The 15,272-nt window shown below is 57.6% G+C and overlaps 1 protein-coding gene across 2 annotated transcripts; it reads left to right on the top strand.

Moving 5' to 3' along the window:
- Positions 1 to 4,582: 4,582 nt before the first annotated feature.
- Positions 4,583 to 12,901, top strand: ZMYND19 (zinc finger MYND-type containing 19). Of its 2 annotated transcripts, none has more exons than XM_024252900.3 (6): positions 4,583 to 4,888; positions 6,398 to 6,457; positions 7,292 to 7,398; positions 7,995 to 8,135; positions 11,818 to 11,998; positions 12,296 to 12,901. In XM_024252900.3, the coding sequence occupies exons 1-6, from the start codon at positions 4,838 to 4,840 to the stop codon at positions 12,437 to 12,439; spliced, it is 684 nt and encodes a 227-aa protein (XP_024108668.1). In that variant the 5' UTR covers positions 4,583 to 4,837; the 3' UTR covers positions 12,440 to 12,901. The 2 variants fall into 2 exon arrangements, with proteins under 2 accessions (XP_024108668.1, XP_024108669.1); XM_024252901.3 differs by lacking the exon at positions 4,583 to 4,888 and adding an exon at positions 5,151 to 5,710.
- Positions 12,902 to 15,272: the final 2,371 nt, after the last annotated feature.

The following is a 15,272-nucleotide window of genomic DNA, read 5'->3' as shown; positions in this document are numbered from 1 at the left end:
AATGCTCAGGACCAGAAGTGTTTCAGATTTTGGATTTTGGACTATTTGTATTATACTTGCCTGATGGCGCTTTCCATATCCAAAATCCAAAATGCTCCAATGAGCACTTCCTTTGAGTGTCATGTCAGTGCTTACAAGGTTCAGATTTTGCAGCATCTCAGATTTCGGATCTGAATGCTCATCCTGTACTTGCCGCCCCTCCAGCCACCCCACGTGCTGCTGCTTCTCAGTGGCCAGTGAGTGCATCGGCCACCTCTCCATTTTCTTTCTTTTGAGACGGAGTCTTGCTCTGTCGCCCAGGCTGTAGTGCAGTGGCACGATCTAGGCTCACTGCAAGCTCTACCTCCCAGGTTCAGGCCATCCATTTTCTTTCTTGACAGAGTCTTGCTCTGTTGCCCAGGTTGGAGTGCAGTGGAGCGATCTCAGCTCACTGCAACCTCTGCCTCCTGGGTTCAAGCGATTCTCCTGCCTCAGCCTCCCGAGTAGCTGGGATTACAGGCACGTGCCACCACACCTGACTAATTTTTGTATTTTTAGTAGAGACAGGGTTTTGCCCTGTTGGCCAGGTTGGTGTTGAACTCCTGGCCTCAAGTGATCCACCCACCCTGGCCTCCCAAAGTGAGCCACCACACCCAGCCCCACCTCTCCATTTTCAAACATGCCAGACACGTCCCAGCTTAGGGCCTTTGCACAGGCTGTTCCTTCTGCCAAGAATGTTCTGCCCAGTATAACCACACGGCTCACTCTGTCTCCTTCCACTGCATGTTCCAAGGCTGTTTTCTCAGAGGGCGGCTCTGCCCACCCCTGCAGCAGGGCCTCTGACTGCCTTACGGTGATGGACTTGTTCTCCCCGTTGCATTTCTCACTGGCCAACGCAGCGTATGGTTCCTCATTATGTGTATGTTCTACCCGCCTCACTGGAGTATGAGCAGGGGCTTTCATTGATTTTGTTCATTGGTGTGGAGCAGTTTCAGCGGTGGGAGGGGTGAAAGCCCAGCTGGAGTGGGCTGCCAGGAGACTTGGGCAGTAGGCAGAATGCCCCCCAAAGGTGTCACGCCCTCATGCCTGCGCCTGTAATATTATGTTACATAACAAAAGAGATTTTGCAGATGTAAGTAGGTTGCCAATTAGTGACCTTAAAATAGGGAGATTATCCTGTTTATCTGGGTGGACCCAATCTAATCACAGGAACACTTAAAGGCATAAAGCTTTCTGCAGCTGAAGGTGGGAGAAATGGGACAGAAAGGATCAAAGACGTGAAGTAGTAGAAAGGCTGGCTTTGGCCGGGCACAATGGCTCACACCTGTAATCCCAGCATTTTGGGAGGCTGAGGCGGGCGGATCACTTGAAGCCAGGAGTTCGAGACTAGCCTGGCTGGCATGGTGAAACCATGTCTACTAAAAATATAAAAATTAGCTGGGCATGGTGGCAGGCACCTGTAGTCCCAGCTACTCGGGAAGCTGAGGCAGGAGAATCACTTGAACCCGGGAGGCGGAGGTGGCAGTGACCTGAGATTGCACCACTGCACTCCAGCCTGGGTGACAGAGCCAGACTGTCTAAAAAAAAAAAGAAAGTCTTGCTGGTTTTGAAGATGTGAGCGACCTCTAGAAGCTGAGAACAACCCCAGGCCGGGCCGGCAGCCAGCAAGCGGAGACCTCGTACAACCACGTGATGAATGTCAACAATCTGAAGGAGCCTGTAGCCCGGGTCTCCCCTAGGGTCCCTGCTAAGAGCTGAGGCAGCTGACACCCTGATTTCAGCCCTGAGACCTGCAGCAGAGAAGCCAGTCAAACCCACCTGCACTTCTAACGCGCAGAACCGTGAGATAATAAATGGGTGCTCTTTTGTGGTTGTTTGTTATAAAGCGATAGAAAACGAATTAACTAGGAGATAAGAGGAGACGCCAAGTACAGACAACCTGTTAAAAACTTTTGCTGGGATGGGAAGCAGGAAAACGAGGCAGTGGCTGGAGAGGGAAAGGGGAGTCAAGGGCTTCTTTTTAAGGTGCCTGCCCATGGGAGAGGGATGCTGCAGGGAGAGGAAGCGCCGCCCCAGCGTTACATAATTCCACCCTCGCAGGACACAGAGGCAGGGGTGCCACATTCTTACTTGGGTAGAATGTGTAGATAAAGCAGCCAGCTTGTGGTGGACCAGGTATGAGTTCCCAAGCCAGCTGGGCACTGCCCGCAGCACTGCGCTGTGTCAACACCTGCAGGTCTTTCTCAGCTTTGGAGCCAAGAAGTCACCTTGCCAGGAACAGCCTCCAACCAATGACTGCAAGGTGAGGGGTGAATACTGGGTCCCCCTGCAGCAGGGCGAGGGGTGAATGCCTTGGCTCCCCTGGCCCTCGGGGAGGGACTCTGAGGATGGTTCCTACACAACCTCCTGCCACAGTAACTGGACTGGTAGCACCCCCTTCCCTGCCTCATGCCCCTACTCTCCTGCTGGTGTCTCCTGGGGTCTTCTCTCAAGCTAACAATTTGGACTTTTTTTTTTTTTTGAGACGGAGTTTCACTCTGTTGCCCAGACTGGAGTGTGATGGCACGATCTTGGCTCACTGCAACCTCCGCCTCCTGGGTTCAAGCGACACTCCTGCCTCAGCCTCCCAAGTAGCTGGGAATACAAGTGTGCGCCACCACATCCTCTATTTTTTGTATTTTTAGTAGAAACAGGATTTCACCCTGTTGGCCAAGCTGATCTTGAACTCCTGACCTCAGGTGATCTACTTGCCTTGGCCTCCCAAAGTGCTGGGATTACAGGTGTGAGCCACCGGGCCCGGACAAAATTTGGACTCAAATCCGTTTCAAGCCAACCTCTGGGGGAACCTGGACTATGACACCAGTGCTTTTCAACTACCCTAGGGAGCACCCACCAAGCTCCACTTCTTTTCACAAAGCAGTTGCTCATAATCTCATCACACCCTTGCAACTCCATGAGGTTGAGGTTGGTAGGGCCAGATACTTTTTTTTTTTTTTTTCGAGACGGAGTCTCCCTCTGTCGCCCAGCCTGGAGTGCAGTGGCACGATCTCGGCTCACTGCAAGCTCTGCCTGCAGGTTCACACCATTCTCCTGCCTCAGCCTCCCGAGTAGCTGGGACTACAGGCGCCCGCCACCACGCCCGGCTTTTTTTGTGTGTTTTTAGTAGAGACGGGGTTTCACCGTGTTAGCCAGGATGGTCTCCAGCTCCTGACCTCGTGATCCACCCGCCTCGGCCTCCCAAAGTGCTAGGATTACAGGCGTGAGCCACCACGCCCGGCCGGACAGGCATGTTTTGAGCAAGGCCCAGCCTGAACCCCAATGTTGTCTCAGGCAGGCCAGGGCTCATCAGCCCCTTCACTCCTCTAGGGTGTCTGGGGTATACTGGCAAGTACCAGGGGACCCAAAGATGGAACGTCTGGACTCACTCATGAACACCCTTTGCAGGCTGGGGCACGGTGGCTCACGCCTGTAATCCCAGCACTTTGGGAGGCCGAGGTGGGCCAATCACCTCAGGTCGTGAGTTCGAGACCATCCTAGCCAACATGGCAAAACCTCACTTCTACTAAAAATACAAAAATTAGCCGGACATGGTGGCGCGTGCCTGCAATCCCAGCTACTCGGGAGGCTGAGGCAGGAGAATCGCTTGAACCCGAGAGGCAGAGACTGCAGTGAGCCGAGATCGTGCCATTGCACTCTAGCCTGGGTGACAGAGCAAAACTCTGGCTCAAAAAAAAAAAAAAAAAAAAGCAAGAAAAGAAAACGACGGAACCCAGCAAGCCAGAAAGGAGCCTGTGCAGCCCCTCAGGTGCCGGAGTCGCCCTTGAGGCAGGGTGAGGCCTCCTCACGGGCGACTGGACACCGGCAGAGCAGGACGCAGGACCTAGCCCCGTTCGCTCCAGGCTGCAGGGGAGCCACGCTGCCCACCACGGCGTACCCAGTCCCTCCCTGAGTGGATCTCGGCTTTCCCGCGGAGCCTAATGAGCCTCACTGGAGTTCCGTTTCCAGACGTCTTGGACCAGGCTGCTCTATAGTGGTCAGCCGCCCCCGAGGCTGAAGAGCCGGCGACTCGGAGAAGGCTGCGCAGGAGGCCGCGCCCTCTGGGTTGCGTGGGCCGGGCATCCGCGGTCTCTCCAGAAACACCCGCGTCCCGCGGCAACGGCCTCTTCCTAGCCCGCCTCGCCCGCTCCCCTCCCGCCCAGAGGGCCCCGCACGCGCTCCGTCCACCTCCTCCTTCCGCGCTCGGGGCCAGGACGGCGGCGGGAAACAGCTTACGGAGGCTATCGCAAGGGAGGCGAAAAGCGGCCGGCTCGCAGAGCTCCACGGACCCGGCGCGAGTCCCCAACCACGCTCCGCACTGCTCCTCTAGGCGCGGCGCCGCTGCCCGCACAAAGCTTCCCGCGAAACTGACGTCGGCGCGCGCAGGCACCGCCCCCGGCCTCGCCCCTCCCCCGCGCTCGCCCCGCTCCCCAGAGCGCCGGCGCACTCGCCCTCCTCCTATTGGTTTCTGCGGCGCGGCGCGCTCCGGTCGGCGCCGTGCGCGCCTAGCGATTGGCCGAGCGGCGGCGGGCCGGGGGGTGTGTCCCGGGCTGCGCCCCGCCCGTCCGCTCCGCTTGCTGTGGTGCGCGCGGTGGCGGCGGCGGCGGCGGCGGCGGCGGCGGCGCGTGGCAGGTCCGGCGGGCGCGAGGCGGCGGCGGAGGCCCGAGCCCGGCCCAGCCTCGTCCCGCCCGGGGCCCGCCTGGCTGCTACCCCGACCCCGGCTCCGGTCCCGTCCTACCCCGGCGCGCCGCGGCCTCGCCCCGGCCCCCGCCCGGCGCCTCCCGAGGGAGCGGCGCTGCCGGCCGAGAGCGCAGGCCCGGCCATGACCGACTTCAAATTGGGTATCGTGCGGCTCGGCCGGGTGGCCGGGAAGGTGAGCGGCGCGGAGCCCGCGACCCGGCCCGTCTCGCCCGTCCAGGCCTCCGCGCGGGGCCGGGGGCCGGGGCCGGGGGCGGTTGTGCGGGCGGCGGCCGGGGCGGGGGCGCGGAGCCCGGGATGGGCCCCAGCGGGGCGGGGGACGCTGCGCGGGCCCGGCTGCTGGCCCCGCGCGGGTGCAGCTTCCTCTCGCAGGCCGGCGGGCACGCACCCCTCGGCTCTGGGGCGCACCTGGCCACCCTCGGCCCTGCTCTGCCGGAGGTGGAGGCCACGGCCCTGTCCCGAGCCGGGTGCGGAGATGCGTGGCTCGAGCCCGAGCCGCGTTCTCCCGGAGCCCTCCCCGTGGTGTCGGCGATCCGGGGCCTAGCGCGGCGTCCGGGCTGCCGGTGCGGCCACACGGTTTAAACACAGCGCCCTTTCCGAGGCAGCGCCACTTCCACACCTCTCGCCGAGGCGGGTCTGGTGTGGGCTCTTCTGTGCCTCCCAGTTTTCAGCAGGGCTTCAGGCTCGTTTTAACGCTGCCAGGGGTTGGCCACGTTAGGCTGAGCCTCAGACTCGGAGCAGAGAGGAAGAAGCCTGGGCCCTGATTCTGCAGACTCAGGGCCTTCCTCGACTTCTCTTCTTACCTGGCCCCCACGCTCCACGTTTGAGGCTGGGGATTCCATGGCACCTGTGAGCATTGAGGCTTGGCGGTTTCTCGGAGCCACCTGTGCAGCTGCACCAGCCAGGGTCCTTACCCGGATGGGAGCCCTGTTCCCGTCACCAGCGGCTGCAGCTTCTGGTGGGAGAGAGGAGCCGAGGCAGTGTCAGGCGGCGTCAGGTAAAACAGGTTCAGATCCCAGAAGAAAAACTGCCAAGAGGGAGACTGGCCCGTTCTGGGACCTGTTCCTGTTTCCTGCCCCTGCTGCAAGAGCATAGGCAGGGCCTGCTGGGGAGGAGGCTTTTTTCCACCAGGGAAGGGTGGGCTCTCCAGTCAGGGAAGGGACCAGAGACCCCTTCTAACTCCACCACTGATGGCATTGTCATCCCTTACAGCTTTTCTTTGGAACATTTCAGATGGACAAAAAGCTAAAAAGGGTAATTCAGTGAGCAGCTCAGCTTAATGAACACACCCTAATCAAAACCTTCTGGCTCTTCTACCTCAGCCCCGGCCCCTCCCTCAGCTCAGTGAAACAGTCTCTGCCTAGGTTTATTGGTGCGTTAAGTGTTCAGTGCCACTGTTGGGGTTAGGCCTTCGAGGATGAAGCCTGATACCAGCTCCTCTGGCGCAGACTAAAGTGGGCAGCTGGCTTTTAACCCGTTTGCCTGTGTTTTGGCGTAGACTGCACCACCCCAAACGGTGGAATGAGGCCCCCCATGTGCTGAGCTGTCTTAGTCTGAAGAGGCCTGTAGTTACTTTCCACTTCACAGGAAAATGCAACAGGCTCCTGCCTGTTCTGGTTATAAGGTTACTGCACCTCACGCAGATCCCAAATGTAATGATTTGAAACATGTGGTTAACTTCCAGACCAAATACACGCTGATCGATGAGCAGGACATCCCGCTGGTGGAGAGCTACTCCTTTGAGGTAAGTAAGGATGGCTGTTCCCTCCCCTGATGCTTGTGGTCAGTGCCCAGGAGGGTCATGAGGAACGAGCTCTCTCCCCTGTGCTGCAAGAGCAGGCGGCCCCACAAGTGGACAACTGGTGCTGGCCTGTGAGCCCTGAGCCCTCAGCCCCACATCGAGCCGTGGCCCTGCAGAACCTGGCTGTTGCTGCCACTGGAGCCCACTGTGGTCCACGTGGCCTGGCGACAGTGGTCTTCCTCACTTTCACCCCAGCTGCCAGCTCTTCTTGAAAGCAAATGGAATGTTCTTACGTTTGTGATTGTGTCACGTGGATCATGTCTGTTAGCTCGAAGACCCTGCTCTTTAGAGCTAGCCACCTCTGCTGGGCCTGCCCTAGCAGCCCGTCCTGGCTGCCCAGCTGCCTCCCATTCTCTGCTCTCATGGGGTCTTCCTGCCTCTTCCCAGCTTCCATTCCTGCCGCTGAGCTTGGCCTCCGTCACCATGCTTTATCTCCGTGCCCCACACATTCACAGTAGTGACATGTCCAGGTGGTTCTCTATCTCACTGCACCATGGGCTTTTTTTAAGGGTAGGAAAATGTATTTGTCTGTGTCCATTGTATTTTGCAGAGTTGTTTGTGAGTGTTTCTTGCCCGAATAGACAGAGTGGTGGTGGGCCACGCTGGCCCCTGGGATCCGTGTGCCTGTGGGAAGCTCTGCACTCCCCAGGGTCTCAGGGACAGGGCTGGCATTTGTCCCTCCGGCTTGCTTGTTTCACTTGGTTTTTCTAAGAGGGAATTGAAGTGTTGCTGAGAATTGGAGGTTTTTTAACAGCTCTTTCCCTTGTTTCTTCTCAGGCCCGAATGGAAGTGGATGCCGATGGAAATGGTGCTAAGATATTTGCCTATGCCTTTGACAAGAACCGAGGAAGGGGCTCGGGGAGACTCCTTCATGAGCTACTGTGGTGAGTGTTTCCAAGCTGTCTCTGCCCCCCGCCACTGGGCTCCTGGGTGAGCTCCGATGGCACAGGGCACCTGGAGCCCCCTGCCCCGCTGAAGCCCTGCCATGCCTTCCCTGAATCTCACAGTTATTTTTGTGTCCTTCACCACTAACCCAAAGGAATGAATGATTTGTATATTACACTTCAAACACCAAGTGGACTTTCTGCTGGGAGCTTGCCCAGGACTGGCAGCCTCTGGAGGGACGGTGGTTGCTCCCCTTGCTGAGTTTCGCCCAGCCCCCCGGTGTGCATGGTAGGGACCACCCGGATGGGGAGCTGTCTCGAGGCCATCTGCTCAGGTGGTTTTGCGTTCTAGCTTTGGCTGTCTGTGCTCCGAAGTCCAGGGGCCGGGTCTTCGCTGTGTCCCTGTCCTGTTTGGGCCACAGATCAGGTGCTTGGGTTTCTCTCAGCAGCTTCTGCCTGAGGTACCCTCATCCAAAGGACCAGGGGCCTGATCAGATCACATGGCTGACATTTCTTCCTGGAAGGACTTTGGTGCCTGACCAGAAATATCTGCGAGGGTGGGAGGCAGCGATGCAGGGTTTGCTGTCTGTTTCTAGGGAGCGGCACCGGGGGGGCGTGGCCCCGGGCTTCCAGGTGGTGCACCTCAACGCTGTGACCGTGGACAATCGCCTGGACAACCTGCAACTGGTGCCATGGGGCTGGCGGCCCAAGGCTGAAGAGACCTCCAGCAAACAGAGGTGGGTCTTCTCAGGGCCTGGCGATGCCGGCAGAGGTGCCTTTTGAGGAGGGCCACCTCCAAAGCTCTTGTTTCCAAGAGGGTCTCATGTTCCTCCTCTGAGCCCCTGATGCTTCTGTGTATTTTGGGACTTTAATTGTTTTTCCCCAAAGCGTGGAATCCTCCTTTTCTTCATGGGAGCGGGAAGGATCTTGATGGTGTGTTTTTGCGTTGCTCTTCTCATAATTGGCTCTGGGAACCTCCCTTTAGCTGGCATGACAAAGTGGGGAGAAGAGCTGCCTGCTCCAGGGCAGGGTCAGTGTCAGGACTCGGTGTGAGCAGGGCTTCTGCCCCACACCCCTGGGAGGCATCAGCCTTCTCTCCTCACCTCAGGATTCCTTCCTTCTCTGCTCACCTCAGGATTCCTTCCTTCTCTCCTCACCTCAGGGTTCTTTCCTTCTCTCCTCATCTCAGGATTCCTTCCTTCTCTCCTCACCTCAGGATTCCTTCCTTCTCTCCTCACCTCAGGATTCCTTCCTTCTTTCCTCACCTCAGGATTCCTTTCTGTGCACACAGATGGGTCTTTTTGTTGTGTTCTTTTGCTAAACAGTTTTCCTTAAGCAAAGGTTTAAAGCGGAGAATGGTTTAGGGCTCAGCCCTCGGCCCCCCACCTGCCTGTGATCCTAAAAGCAGTGCTTTGCATGGGCTTCCCACCTGGGAGGGCGGTTCCTGCTGGCCCTAGAACCAGCCAGGCTGTGAACTTCATGGAGCCCTTGGGAAGAGCCGAGGGACCAGCAGGATGGGGGTTGGGAGTCCAGTTGAGCCAGGGAGTCCCCAGCCACACACGTTTCACTGACAAGTTCCCCTGGCGCCCTGGGGCTTCTGGGCATGTCCTCAAGCCTCTGGGCAGCCTTTCCTGGTGCAGGCAGTGGGAACTGCCCTAGCAGATGGTTGTCAGCAATGCTGGTAAGGTTTAGTGTTTCAGGCTTGGTGATGGTTGGTGGCTGTGGGTAGAATCTTTGCAGTTGTCACCTCAGAGTCATGCCAGAGCCCTGGGCAGCCGAGGTGGAAACAGTGGGAGCACCTGACAAACTGGTTGGTGATGTGGGGACAGTCCCCAGGCCTCCAAAATGCCACCCCCAAACTGCTGTTCCTGCCACCCTGGAGGGAGTCCTGCAAATCGCCCCCCATCCCTTCCTCACTGGGCCTCTCAGGACGAAGGCAGAGCCTGCAGTGTCTTTCGTTCTTGTTGAGCTGGTGTTTTTTTTTTTCCCTGCTCTGTTTATTTCATTTAATTAGTTAATTTTACAGATGGGTCTCACTATGTTGCCCAGCTGGTCTCGAACTCCTGGCTTCAGGGAATCCTCCTGCCTCAGCTTTTTTTTTTTTGAGATGGAGTCTGGCTCTGTCGCCTAGGCTGGAGTAGTGCGATCTTGGCTCGCTGTAGCTTCTGACTGCCCGGTTCAAGCAATTCTGCCTCAGTCTTCCTAGTAGCTGGGATTATAGGTGCCCACCACCACGCCTGGCTAATTTTTGTATTTTTAGTAGAGGTGGGATTTCGCCATGTTGGCCAGGCTGGTCTTGAACTCCTGACCTCAGGTGATCCGCCTGCCTCAGCCTCCCAAAGTGCTGGGATTACAGGTGTGAGCCACCACGCCCGGCCCCGCCTCAGCCTCTTGAGTAGCTGGGATTACGGGTGTGCACCACCACGCCTGCTCCCTGCTCTAATATTAGAGTTTTGATCCTTCTCTCATACTGCTTATGAGAGAACCACCATGCCCGGTCCCTGCTCTAATATTAGAGTTTTGACCCTTCTCATACAGCTTGTGAGTGAAACCAATTCTCTTAAGATTGTTGAATGGGGTTTTTGTTCTTTTGGGGATTATGTTAGTTGGAACTTTGGGTTGCAAGAAACAGAAACAAAGGTCAATTTGGCTGAAACAAAAATAGGGTACATTTTGGTATCCTGACTGAAATGTGGAGAGCCAGGGACGCTGCTGCCTCCAGCTCTGCGCCCCCACTCCCGGCTCCTCTCCAGGAGGCGGCATGGGCACTACCTAGCACCTGTGGAGTGAAGCAGGCACCCTGTTCTAGTGGTGTCTGGGGAGGCCCTGGGATGAACTGTAGTTAGCTTGCTTTGAATCACTTTTCTACATGAAAAGGGAAGGGGAAGGGGAAGGAGTACGTGGCAGGCAGAGCAGCATCCGTAGCATCTCCTCCTGCGTTGTCCCACATTGATACATGCTCAGTTTTGATGCTGGGATGGGCCCTCCCCGACTCCACAAGTTCCCCCACTGCCCACCACTCCACCTGGCAATGCCGTCTGTCCCTGCCATGGTACGGGTCATTTCAGCCGGTTCTCAACAAGACTCAGGGTCCGGCCGGCCTGTGACTGAATGTTACCTTGAATCCTCTCAGCACCCTTTATAATCAGGAGAGGAAATAACTGCCGTTAAGAACAGCCATTTGGAAAGGGGGTGTTGGGCTGATGCTCCTGGTCAGCCCATTCTCCGTGGGCACGGCAGGATGAGTTGCGCTGGGGCTGCTGCCTTACACAACCCCCTGCTGCAGGAGGTGGGCCTGGGGTGGCTCAGGACTGATCAGGCTCAGCCATATTTGGTTTGCCAACATGGGGTTTTAGAACCCAGCAGGTGTTGGGCCTCTTGTGCTGGGTCAGCACCCCAGGCCACGAGCAGAAGTCAGAGCTGGCCAGTGTGGGCCTGACGTCCTGACTGGCTGGGTGCTGTGTGTCTGTCTGGATCCCGGTCTGTGGCCTCCTGTGATCCGGCTCTTTGTAGTGGGGTCACCCTGTCTTTGTTGACTGGCTGGGTGCTGTGCGTCCGTCCGGATCCCGGTCTGTGGCCTCCCTGTGGTCTGGCTCTGTGGTGGGGTCACCCTGTCTTTGTCAGGCCTGGGCTATTGCTCTGCTTTCCTGGCACTGTGTCAGCTTAGCCCCCACAAAAGGGGCCTCTTGGCAAAGGGGTGTTTTCCTCTTCTGTCTTCAGAAGCCAGCAGTGTCTGAAACTTGCCTCTGTCTGGTGGGACCTCACCAACATCTTCCCATGTCCTAATCCTTCCCCGTTTTAACCAAGTCTCCTCAGGGTCTGGCCTCGGAGAACGGGGTTGGTGGGGTGGTTTATGCAGCTCCTTTACTCCGTGATGCAGCAGGGCTGGGGCTGCCCACGCTTGCCTCTGAGCAGCCAGTGCTCGCTCCAGGGCCTGTTCTGTACAGCACATGCCTTTGAGGCTCCGTTCTTGGTAGAACTCTCCCGTTGTAGGCATCTGGCCTACTCAAGCAGGAGGAGTTTTTAGATGGATGTAGGGCAGCTCCCGGCATGGAAGGGAAAGTGGACCGACGGGGCAGTAATGGGCACCTCTGCAGGTCAAGGGCAAGGAGAGGGGCCGCCTCGCTTTGCACAGGGGCCTGACCTGGGCCCTGTCTCCTGACTACTGTGTGCCTGTCAGTCCCAGGTGCTGGGGAGAGGGTGATAGATGAGGCTGTGCTTATGGGTTAGTAGGAAGACGAGACACAATATTTACTGTCAGGTGGTGAAAAGCACATGCAGCAGGGATGGGCCAAAGGAGACTCGAACTCGGGCTAGGTGTCCTGGGCAGGATGGCACTCTATGGAGTCATTGCATCATCTGCCGTGTGCTGGCCCCGTTTGGCCAGAGTGCACTGAAGTGTCTGCTTCTTTCTTTAAGGGAGCAAAGCTTGTATTGGCTTGCAATTCAGCAGCTGCCTACAGACCCTATAGAAGAACAGTTTCCTGTCCTAAATGTGACCCGGTACTATAATGCCAACGGGGATGTAGTGGAAGAGGAGGAGAATTCTTGCACCTACTACGAGTGCCACTACCCTCCCTGCACGGTGATTGAGAAGCAGGTGGGTGTGCTGCAGTGCAGCCGGGTCCCTGGCACCTCTACCCTGTAGCCCAGCCTTGGTTTGGGATCTTGCCCTCCCACCGTGGGGTCCCATTCCCCAGAGACCACTTAGCACCTCTTGGGCTTTTCCACCAGAGTGGTCTCCCTTTGCCCTTGTGCTGGCCTGACCAGGGCCCAGGCCCTCCAGCCTTGGTACGTGGTGTTTTGCTGGGTCCGTCAGACTGTCCGTGAGATGCAGTCTTTGCCCCACACTGCGTCCCAGGCATGATGGTGAAGCCACAGGTGTTCTGTATTTCAGCTCCGGGAATTCAACATCTGTGGGCGCTGCCAGGTGGCCCGGTACTGCGGCTCCCAGTGCCAGCAGAAGGACTGGCCAGCCCACAAGAAGCACTGTCGGGAGAGGAAGCGTCCCTTCCAGCATGAGCTTGAGCCAGAGCGATGACGGGCAGGGGAGCCGCACATACTCACAGCCCCCGGGCTCTACCCTGGGCACAGCAGAGACAGACTGGTGGTTGAACCTGGAGGTGCCAAAAAAGCCAGCTGCGGGCCCAGGACAGCTGCCGTGAGACTCCTGATGTCACAGGCAGTCTGTGTGGTTACAGCGCCCCTCAGTGTTCATCTCCAGCAGAGACAACGGAGGAGGCTCCCACCAGGACGGTTCTCATTATTTATATGTTAATATGTTTGTAAACTCATGTACAGTTTTTTTTGGGGGGAGGCAATGGGAAGGGTAGAAATTACAAATAGAATCATTTGCTGTAATCCTCAAATGGCAAACGGTCAGGCCACATGACTAAAAACTTGTCCTGTAGCCGAAGTTTCTCCTCTGGGCCGCGGGAGCCCCGTGGAGCGCGGCCTGCACGGGAGTTGTGTCCACAAAGGCAAAGTAAAGGGGTGGAATCATCTGGCCTCTCGGACATTCTCTGCTCCGCCTCCCTCTTGTGCTGCTTAGGGTGAGGTCATTTTGAGTGGAGCTGAGTCCTTGTGGGTGAGGGCAGGAGGATCTGCCTTGCTCCTAGTGGGCCCTTCTGAGGAGCGGGTGAGCTCAGACCTTCCTGAGTGCAGCAGGGAGTATGAGTGAGACTCTGTCCTTGTCTTGCGGCAGGAGTGGTGGGGTTGCTAAGTCAGCTGCCCACTGTTTTATTGGGAGTGGGATGCTCTCGCCCCTGACATTGGTTAGTTCTTGCCTGATTTATGCATGAAGTGGCTGGGAGCTCAGCAGTGACAGCTTCTGCCCAGAAGAATCCACAGGGCATGTTCAGCAGGCCTGCAGCAGATGGTGGAGGGGGCTGGCCACCCAGGGTGAGGTGAGGGTCTCACTTCTCCGTCCATCTGCAGGGCTGTGGTTTCCAGGATAGCCCTCCCTCTCCTTGGGGAGCCCCAGCTGTCTGGGGCTAGTCAGCATCTTGTACCCGTAGAGCTGCCCCAGGGAAACATGCCAGGCTGCATGGCTGGGATCCTGCCTGTCTCCAGGTGCGCCCAGCCGGAGGCCTTGCTTCTTGGGAGCTGGAAGCCTGGCCAGTCCGACTCTGATCTGTCTGGTCTGGTCTGGTCCCACCCTGTGTTGGTCCCGAAGGTTCCTGCTACACTTTCCCTTCTTGAAGCTCCACTGCCACGTTCCAGGACGCCCTTTGTGTTCTCATTGCTGTCCCTGGCTGGTCTGGCTTTTGTCTGTAAGCAAAACTTCCAGTAGCTTTTCTGGCAGTACCCTGGGGGCTCCTGAAGAACAGGACTGCTGAAAATGGGTGATAGCAACAAACTCTGCAGGATTTCCTGGAGCTTAGAGAACTGCATGTGCCCACATCAGGCCCTGAGAAGCCCCCTTTGCTGCTGCAAAGGTCGGGGACATTTTTTGCTGAGTAGGTGAAAGCTGCCAGGGAGGGGGACATATGTGTCCCTAGAGATGGCGGGTCAGCAGGTTGGGGTTTGGGGCAGTCTTCAGGCCTGGAGCCCCAAGTGCCCTCAGGCAGCCTGCTTTCAGATAGAGTCTGAGGATGAGCACGGAGTGCAGGGGTCCCCTTTGCCTGCATCCAGGGGCGTGGCCACGTTATCCCCTGAGCAGCAGGGCTGCCTTGTTTGGCAGTCATTCATCGGAAAAGTGCACCGAAAGAAGCACCCAGGGCCTCCCATCTGTGAGACACCACGCTGGGGAAGGGGGCGGTGCAGGTTCTAGGTTTGCGTGTGGCAGCTTCTCCAGGCCTCACCCCAGCAGGTGGCACCATGAGTGTGGGATGGGCCCCACCACTGCTTCCCTCTCACCTGATACCCAATCCTCTGGTCATCTTTCCCTTCCGTGGCCCCGACTTCTTGGTCTTCGTAGCCAGGTATCTAAGACATTCTACGAGGACATCCCAGGGGCTGCGACGTGGGGCTGCTTCTAAAGCTTGTTCGGAGTGTGGTGCGTTGGGATGCGCACCTGGTCACTCTCCCTCCCCCGTAGAGGTGTGTGGTTGAGGCCCTTTTGGAATGCCCTGCTGCCTTCCTGGCCAGCCTTTTCTGCGCCTCTGTCTCTGCAGTGGTCTGAGCTGTTGGCTCTCCGCCATGTCTTTAGCCACAGCCCTGCTTGAAGCCCTAAGGCTGAATACCCAGGCACCCGTATATTTCAGTCAAGTCCACCTTAGCTTCCTGGAGCTGCCGCAACAAAGCAGCGCGAGCCGTGCAGCCTGAAGCAACAGGAATTCACGGTCTAGGCTCTGGAGGCCGGAGTCTCAGATGAAGGCGCAGGCAAGGGCCCTCAAATGCGGATGCCTCCTCCCTGCCAGGGGCCTTGCCTGCCTCCCTGTGGTCTGCACAGCAATGGCCCTGCAAGTCTTCTGCATCAGTTTTCCCTTCTGCGGACTCCTGCTCCTCTGGGTCAGGGCCCACGCCTGCTGCTTCTGAGAGCCCCTGTTTTTTAAGGATGCGCTCTGAGGTGCCGGGGTCTTCAGTCCATTGTTTTTTGGGGGGCACAGTTCAACCTGTAACGGCCCGAGGGGTTCTTCCTGCCCGCTGCACACATTCAGATCGTGGATTGCAGTAAAGAAAAAAAGTTTAGGGCCGGATGCTGTGGCTCACGCCTGTAATCCCAGCACTTTGGGAGGCCGAGGCGGGTGGATCACGAGGTCAGAAGAGCAAGACCATCCTGGTTAACACGGTGAAACCCCGTCTCTACTAAAAATACAAAAAATTACCTGGGCGTGGTGGTGCGCGCCTATAGTCCCAGCTACTCAGGAGGCTGAGGCAGGAGAATGGCGTGAACTCCGGGAGGCGGAGCTTGCAGTGAGCCGAGATCACGC

Source organism: Pongo abelii, chromosome 13 (assembly GCF_028885655.2).
Source record: "Pongo abelii isolate AG06213 chromosome 13, NHGRI_mPonAbe1-v2.0_pri, whole genome shotgun sequence".
NCBI lineage: Eukaryota > Metazoa > Chordata > Mammalia > Primates > Hominidae > Pongo > Pongo abelii.
Note: the sequence above shows the minus strand (reverse complement) of the source record. Positions and strands in the feature narration are given on the sequence as shown.